Here is an 8870-nt window from a genome sequence, read left to right as displayed (position 1 = left end):
AAGCAAGGGCAGTGTGAGTGTGTGCTCACGCATGCAGGCAGGGACAGTGCGTGTGTTCACAGGCTGAGTCCCACACGCACACCCCACCATACACATATACCCACACCCCCCCCGCACTGCCATATATGCAGACAGCCACAGCCACACACCCCCAGGCACTCTCTCCCCACAAACCCCATAACCACCCATACCCCACATACTCACAGCCCCCCACAAACCTATACACCCCCCCACAATATACAAGAATATATTAACTTCATTTTAAGCTATTGTTCAATCACCTCTGGGTACACTACATAAAGACATGCAAATCAGGACAAAAATATTTTTTGAAATCAAATTATATTCTAAAAAGCAAACATCTACAGCATTCATTAATTTGGTATTTTTCTGGTTCCAAGATGGTGACGGGGGGTGGGGGGGGTGGGCTCCTGTCAAGGGGCAGGACTAACCATGTGGCACTTGACAGCTTGCCAAAACTCAGTAAGTGGCCCTCCACCCAAAATAATTGCGCACCCCTGCTATAAATGATTTGAGGAGAGATGCATGGAATCATGGGCTGATTTTTAGGATTCAAAGTAGCTGAAATTCATATGCCATTGGGTTGATCTGCCAGCTAATGGAATAAGGTCCTAGGAAATGGTGGTCCAGGCTTCATGAGGACTAACTGGTATGAAGGTGTTCAACAAAGCCATTCTGGACCATGAAGCAAGCAGGCCCTGGCTGGCAGCGTAGCCCCACCTTTTCCTTATAATCTTCCTTTGCCTTTTTGAGGTGTTGTTTCAATACTTCTTGAACCTAATATGCTGAACCAATTCCATAGCTGCTGGGTTGATGGATCCTATGGATAGTGTTGGGTGAAACCAAGGGTAGTAAAAAACTGCCTGGTCTAGGAGTACTCAAAAATTTTATACACAAATTCTCAGTAAGGTAGACCAATGGTCTTGCTGGAAGTTCAAGCAGTAATGGCGGTACTGCTTGAAGATCTGATTTTTTTTTTTTCCAACTTGGGCATCTCTCTGGAGATGGGAGGCAGAGGAGAGGTAGGTGCAGACTCTCAGTAGCCATAGGGCTTTGCGCCAGAACCAACAGTCAACTGAAGTCCGATGAAAAGCAATCTGGAAGTCCATGGAGTTGTACCACATGAAATTAAATGGGCCATTGGATAAGCTGATCTGTCATAGTCAGAATCGCACAAAAATTGTTCAAGACTGCTGGCTCCATGATGGAAATCTAGGACAACAGCAGCCCACAGTCAAGGTAGCAGTGGGAAAGGCTTGGAGGAGCCTGTAAGTCTTCTGAGGAAGCCTTTTAGGACAAGCACGTCACAGGAATAGACAAAGGCCTGCATTGTCTGTGCAGCTACAACCACCAGAAATAATGAGGCAAGTGAGGTTTTTTGTTCCATGAAGTCCTGCCAGCGGAAAGTCATGGCTTAGACAAAAAACATATGATGGTCAACCTAGCAGGGCCCCGGGCACTGAGATCTTTCCCCTAGTAAACATAACCCCATCCTAATGCAATATTTCTTCTTTATGGAGACGGGTTGGTCTTTTGGGGCTCACTCTTCCCTAGTGGTTGTACAGGGTAGATCCAACGGTAATGTAACACTAATGAAGTTTGGGGCTTTAGGAAAGGGCTAGCTTCTGGAATGTCTTGTGAAGAGTCTGTATCATACTCAACTTTTTTGGGAGAGAGCACCTGCATTCCCACTTTGAGGCCCACACTGGTATGTTATCTGAAAGTCAAACAGTGTGTGAGGGGAAAACCCACCAGAGATGCCTATGGTTAAAAACTTTTGCTTTCTGAAAGTATTCTAATTTTTTGTGGTTGCTAAAGACCTGAATTGCGTGATAACCTCCTTTCAGGTGATGCTGCTAGTCTCCAAAGTCCACTCTAATGGCAGTCCAAGATTTCTTAGTATTGTTCTGCTGGAATGAGCCTGGAGGAAACCCGTAGTGCCTGCTCTGGGCCCTTTTGTTGAGAGACTAGTGTGCCATTCACTATGCTAGAGGCAGCTGTTTCCACCACAAAGCCAAGGCTGGGTCTAGGTGAGCCAAAACCAGGGCTGAGGTAGGGTTACCACATGTCCCTGTTTGGCCAGCACCCTCCCAGATTCCATAGCCCCGTCCCAGCTGGTTGGTCTGAAGTCCTGAGCAGGGAGGTGGAGCGGTATGGTATATGGGGCAGGTGGCTGGGCAGGCACTGCTGCTGCTATGCAGGAGCAAGACATGCAGACTGGAATAGGCACCACCCTGCCCGCACATGGCATGTCCTTGGTCTCACACAGCAGAAGCAGTGCCTGTGTGGCTGCCTGCCTGGAGCACCATGCCAATCCACTTCCCTGCTAGACTCTAGCCTGGGACTTCTGACCAACCTGCTGGGACCAGGCTATGGAATCCAGGAGTGACCCTGCCAAACTGGGATGTATGGTCACTAAGCTAAGGTAAAGTATTGCTTCAGGTGCTCAAAGACCAGCCAGGCCTCAGCAGACAAACAGAACTGAATGTTTTAATAAAGCAGGATGGTGACAGGGGGGTCACTACCTGGGCAGAATTGGTGATGAATTGCTCATAAAAATTTGTGAACACGAAATCTCTGGAGTTCCTTGACATTTTAGGGTGCCCTCCACCTGCAGACTTCCTTTACCTTCCAAGGGTCTATTTCCAGACCTTCTAGGAACAGAAAAGGCAAAGAACTCAGCAGAAGACTGGCTAAATGCACATTTTTAAAGGTGTACTAGTTAGCCCAAATAGCATAACCAGGTATCAAAATGTCCATAGATTCAGAGGGCCATTTTCTATTCATTGCCAACCCTTACTTTAACCAGATTGCATGCACCAGTGAGATCAAGTTCTTTAAACATGCAGAGAGTTTTTAGATGACCTTGTAGCTCTAGGATTAGAAGTAAGGGGTAACGATTTCATACCCCTTTCATTTCATAATGGATTTCACACAATGATTCAGTTCAGGGTCCAGTAGTCCACGCAGAGACCTTCCATCTTTCCTCTTTGAAGAACAAGCTGGGGCACCAGCCGATGTGAAATTTCCTTGCAAATCCCTAGGTAGGGTGGCCATCATAGAGGACAGGCCAGTTGATTCAAAAATCAGACACCTTTATGTCCTCTATTTTTCTCTTGAAGAGAAATATAGAGGACATAAAGGCATCTAGTTTTGTATCAATAGAAGACAAGAGTAGCAGAAAACTGGAATGTCCTGTATGATGGCCACCATATCCCTAAGCCAGGTTCTTCTGGATTTACTCCTGGAAGGCAGCTAGTTCCATCTCAGACATGGCATAGATGGACCCTTCTGCATGATCTTTGCCTCATGCTTTAAGCCAGTGGGGTAAGCTGTAGTTCCTGTGTTGAGGAATGGTGTCTGCATTTCTTTCAAACATGTCAGCATAATCTTAGCATTTCTTAGGTAGCCTAGGTTCTTCCAAGGGAAACAGAACCCCCCATGGGCTGCTATCTGTTGGGAGTCCAGCCTGGGCCCACCTGAGTTTTGTGTCAACCCCAAGCTGACTTCCCCGCTTGCAAGGCCTGGGTTGGCACATTTCCTGCATCCTTTTCTATAGGGCAGCAGGTAAGCACATGTCCTGATGTCCCACAGGAGAAATACAAGTTCTTCTGATAGTCATCCCATTATATACTTCAGGTGAGGTGATAGCACTCCTCCCCCTGCCCCGTCCCCCTCCCCCGGCCATCTATCTGCATGAGTTCAGCAGTAGGGTTATCTGAATGGGGCAGAGGACCAGGCAAAAGGGAATTCTTTTCTTCTCTCCTTTTCTGAAGACAATGGTCAATGTCAGTCACTAAATACACACAGGCCAGATGGTTCCTTTTCCTCTCTCTGGACTTACATAGCAGAAGTGGAGCGTCTAGTGATACAGAGCGTCTAGTGATAGGAGCCAGCCACCCGCATATTAGGGAGTGGGCAAAGTCTCAGATATGCTCTATCCAGCCTCTGGGAACAACATTAGGGTAGCAAGTTGGGAAAGATGGCTTTTCAGGTCAGTCCAAGGCCCTGGGTTCAAGGCTGTAGGCAGCAGAGAATACAGTTTTAAGGATCACCTTTCCAATGCCAGGATCACTGAGCTCTGAGCTGCTACACTTCAGCAAAGGGCATCAAGCCTGGTCAGAGAGCTGAACATACTTTAGCTTGAAGTCAAGAACAGCACCCAGTACTTGATGCTGCTTCTCAATCGACAGCTGTAAGGCTAGTTAGAAGGTGTCTATTCCAGCATCTCACTGGGAAAGTGTGAAAGAATGCTATCCCAGTTTCTTCCTAGAGTCTTCTATAGGTTTTTCCTTGCTATTGTCTTTTCACCTGTCTGTCAATTTGGCTGCCCCAGGTTACTGAGGACGAGGGACTTCAGGTAAGAGGGTGGGAACGCCACCTCTCTACTGTGTTAGCACTGACCTCATGGCATGGGGGCACAGGCTTGAGCCCATGTCACTCTCTTAAGGTGACCAGTGGTGCTTTTTAAATTGGTTGGGTTGGCATCAAACAACACCTGGCCTTGATTGGGTCTTGAAGGTGATGTCAAAAGGGCTATATAAAGCTAAGACACCCTAGGATAGGGAAGCAGCTGTGTTAAGTTACATGCAGCAACTGGAACATCTGCAACTCTCTTTTTTCCTCTCAGGATGCTGAAGTAAGTAAACTACTTGGAACTTATCTAGATATATAGCTGCTTACTGTAATGTAGAAGTGTACCAAACAGCTACTAAGCTGACATGGTTTGCTCTGGGTTATTATCTGATACTTTTCTATCCTGTACCCTTCTCCATTCCTAACCTCTTTAATCAATAAAGATCTCCACTATAATAAGCATGGTGGACTTGCTGGGAGAGGGATTGGGGCATGTCTTTAAGCTCCCTATGCTTGGCTAACTAAGGAAGGCTACTCATAGAATCATAGGGCTGGAAGGGACCCCGAAGGCTTCATTGGGTCCAGCCCCCTGCATGACGAGGGAAGACATCTGGGGTCAGGTGACCCCAGCCAGGTGACCATCCAGTCTTCTCTTGAACACCTCTAGGGTAGATGATTACACCATCTCTGGGGGGAACTTGTTCCATAGTCTGGACACCCTAGGGGAAACTTATTCCATAGTCTGGACACCCTAGTTTTGAAGAAGTTGGGACACCTCTTTGTGCTTCAGGCTAAAGGAAGCACCCTAAGTTCTCGCAGTGGGTCAAGCACCTTTAAGGTCTAAAAGGCCTGTATACCGCAGGGGGCACAGGGCCTGGATACAGACCAGAGTCCTGGGTGGTGGCAGCGATTACCCCAAGCTTGCAGGTGTGCTCCAGGAAAGGGGTTGACCAGACATGAGGCACCCAAGGAGAGGCACTCAGTGCTTGGTAAGTGGTCAGGCACAGTGAGGTGGGTGGTTCAGTGCAGGAGCTCCCCCTACTGGTCTGTCACAGAAAGAACACTCCAGGTCCAAAACTCCAAAAATTAAAAAAAAATATTTAAACAAACTAAATACAGCACGTCCAGGAAGAATTGAGACATGACAAAAATTAGGAATAAAATACCAGGTGAAACATTAAATTATGCAAACAAGAATTTGATATCAGAGATAACAGAATTTCCAACAAAACCTAAGCATACACTCACCAGTCTCTCTCTGCTAACTATCAGCAAGCCACGAGCTCCATTGATCTGAGCAAGCCTCACTTTTTCATAGAAGGTGCAGTTTCCCCGCATCACCATGGGGATTCTGTTATTAAATCCCCCATCAGGCACATCAGAAGGAGAACACAAGACAGATGTTGTCTGATCCTGAAGCTGCAAAAGGGACTGAAAGGATAGAGAAATTTGTTTCAGAACTGCAACTATAAAAGTTTTGGAAAAAAACCAACACTCTTTATTTATTTATATGAAACAAAAATTGGCATTTTAAAAAACTATAAGTTCTAAGATAATAATCATAAAACACATTAAATTAAGTTTTAGTAGAATAGAACACTTAAATCGCTATAATACTAGGTTATTAGTTACGGTTTTTTGAAAATTCAAGTCAGACACAAAAGATGCTCTTTTCACAGAAACCCAAATACTGATACTCTGTTTACCTTGTTATAGTGAGAAACTGTGCAGCCTGCCTGTCTAACATTGCCTGTCACTTTCAGCTGCTTATTATTTTTCCAAACTTTTAAGCACTTGGCTTGAAATCTTCAGTGAATCTCTCTCACTGACTTGCCTCCCTTGCTTAGAACAAAGCTGGCTGCTACTTGTTTCTCCCAATTCCTTTGAATAGGTACCATGCTTTGTTACAAACCTGTCTCTCTCATTTCTTTGTGACAAGTACCACACAGCCTAGTTGGAAAAACTGTTTTACAGTCTCTGAGAAATTGAAGAACCACTTTATCAATGTTTTATAAAGCAAACAGGAAGAAGCCAACACCAGACTTGCAGAACTAACAAACAGCATACAGAACTATTGGGACATAACAGCCATTTACCAGGAGAAGAAAGGCTTCACAGTTGGATGCAGATATCGCAAACACCTGCCCTCCTTAAAGAAGTTGAAGGAAGCAAAACTTTCCAAACTTATATGTTACAACAATCCCACAATCCAATACCATCAGCCTATCTAACCACACTCTCAGCTTCACTGAGATGCTTGGCCCAGTGCTGTTCAATATCTTCATCAACGACCAGAATTAGGGGGTGAAAAGCCCACTGGCCAAGTTCGTGGATGACACCAAGATATGGGGTTGTGTGGACACACCCGCAGATAGGCTGCAGATACAGGCAGACCTAGACAGGCTAGCATGTTGGGCAGAACGGAACCAGATGAGGTTCAACATAGAGAAATGCAAAGTGCTGCATCTGGGAAGGAAGAACCTCCAGCACACCTACAGGCTGGGCATCGCTAACCTGACCAGCACTAAAAATGGAAGGGATCTGGGGTTAACAACAGACCCCAGCGTGCATGAGCCAGTAATGCAATGCAGTAGCTGCTAGGGCCAATAAAACTTTGGCATGCATCAATTGATGCATCTCCAGTAAATCCAAAGAAGTGATTCTCTCACTTTACTCAACATTGGTGCGGCTGCAACTGGAGTACTGTGTCCAGTTCTGGGCGCTGCACTTCAACAAGGACGTGCTAAAGCTCGAGAGGGTCCGGAGAAGGACCACCCGTATGATCAGGGATTTGCATGGCAAGCCACATGAGGAAAGGCTGAGGGATCTCGGGCTCTTCAGTCTAAAGAAAAGAAGGCTGAGAGGGGAACTGATTGTGGCTTACGGCTGTATCAGAGGCGTACATCAGGGGCTCAGTGAACAACTGCTCACCAGCATGCCCTGGGGGAAACTAGAAACAATGGCCACAAACTCCTGGAAGAGTTTCAGGCTGAACATTAGGAAAAACTTCTTTACAACTAGGGTGTCCAGACTATGGAACAAGCTCCCCCCAGAAGCAGTGCAATCATCTACCCTAGAGGTCTTCAAGAGAAGACTGGACGGTCACCTGGCTGGGGTCACCTGACCCCAGATGTCTTTCCTGGTCATGCAGGGGGCTGGACCTGATGAACCTTCGCGGTCCCTTCCAGCCCTACGATTCTATGAGATGTTTATTAGTATCCCATGATCTTGGGTTCTGCCCTACTACACTACTCCATAAGGTGCAGCTGTATTGAGACCTCAAAGGGTTTTTCCACTGCCTAAGACTAAGTAAATATTTCCATGACGCAGAGACAAAATGATCAACTCTCCACAGATCTGACCCTTACACAGCACAAGAGGAAGGAAATCTCCTGCGCCCCACTCAGCCACATCCCTTCTCTGGACCGGCACAAAACTGTTTCTACTTCCAAGTCCACTCTAAAATTGATAGAAAACAACAATTTACATTACAACCCCAGTCCTGGAGAATGGAGATCCATACTCAGCCTTAGAAACAAGGGAACTACATAAACTCCTAAAGACGCTACACCTCCAGAAACACAGGATAAGATTTATGATTTCAGCCCTGCAGGAACCCAAGATGGGCACCTTTTACTTATTACCCAAGATACACAAACTTGGTAACTAAGGACACTCCATCCTCCCTGGCAATGGCACCATCACAGGAGGACTTTCTGACTACTGACTCTATCCTATACCCATATGCTACTTGAGAGGCCAGCTATACAGTGTGGTAGTGATGTAGCCACTGGATACTACCACAAAATTTCCCGTGAAATGAATTTGCTGGGTCAAGTATTCAAGAGTCCTTTTATTGGAGAGGTGGAAGGTGTTAAACTCTTGGTGAAGTTTCTCTAGAGGTTCCTTCCCATTTGTCCATATGACGAACATGTCATTAGTATACCAGGGCAAGAGAGGACAGTGTCATCACCGGGAATGGTATTCCTTATGGCTTGCAATTCATCCTCACTGGGGATGTTGATGTACTGAGATGTGATATGTATAGTAGCTAATACAGCGTTTGCTGGAAGCTTATCAATGGAGGTTAGTTTCTTAAGGAAACCTGTGGTGTTTTGTGGCAGAGCACCTCTGGTGTCTGCCACTTTAAGAGCCCAAAGAGGCACTGGCAGGTGTCGCCCAGCTCTGATGAGCAGCCAGTTTAAGATTCAGGCCAGCAGAGATGGAGGCAACACTCTGCTGCCTGGCACCGAGGAAACAACATCTCCCGGTAGAGCTGCTGCTCTGGCAACACCAGGAGGTAAGGGCAAGAGGTGAAACTGCATCCTGCTGGGAATGGGTGGCCTGGTGGGGCTGTTCGTGGCAGAATAGCCCCCCAAGAAATGCCAGGCCAGTTACCACCCCAGTGGAAGGCAAGTAGGGGCATCTAAACCCCAGCCCCCATCTTCAGGTGGGTGAATTAACATTGGAGGTAGTTTGGGGCCAGGTATGGC

At 46.5% G+C, this 8870-nt stretch overlaps 1 protein-coding gene and 1 long non-coding RNA gene across 3 annotated transcripts in view; one reads left to right on the top strand and one right to left on the bottom strand.

Moving 5' to 3' along the window:
* Positions 1–4724, top strand: part of LOC109294741 — a 13474-nt gene extending 8750 nt beyond the window's left edge. The window contains exons 2-3 of the long non-coding RNA XR_002096610.1: positions 1256–1260; positions 4605–4724. This is a non-coding gene — a long non-coding RNA (uncharacterized LOC109294741). The remainder of the gene's footprint in view (positions 1–1255; positions 1261–4604) is intronic.
* The window catches only part of SPPL2B (signal peptide peptidase like 2B), a 187508-nt gene that overhangs the window by 106674 nt on the left and 71964 nt on the right, over positions 1–8870 (bottom strand). For both annotated transcript variants that reach the window (XM_019513196.1, XM_019513195.1), the window contains exon 3: positions 5626–5808. In XM_019513196.1, the coding sequence (XP_019368741.1) occupies positions 5626–5808 (183 nt within the window). The remainder of the gene's footprint in view (positions 1–5625; positions 5809–8870) is intronic.

The sequence above is a fragment of the Gavialis gangeticus genome, unplaced genomic scaffold, assembly GCF_001723915.1.
Source record: "Gavialis gangeticus isolate Ggan-Ray unplaced genomic scaffold, GavGan_comp1, whole genome shotgun sequence".
NCBI lineage: Eukaryota > Metazoa > Chordata > Crocodylia > Gavialidae > Gavialis > Gavialis gangeticus.
The sequence above is the reverse complement of the archived record's forward strand: the minus strand, read 5'-3'. Positions and strand labels throughout refer to the sequence as shown.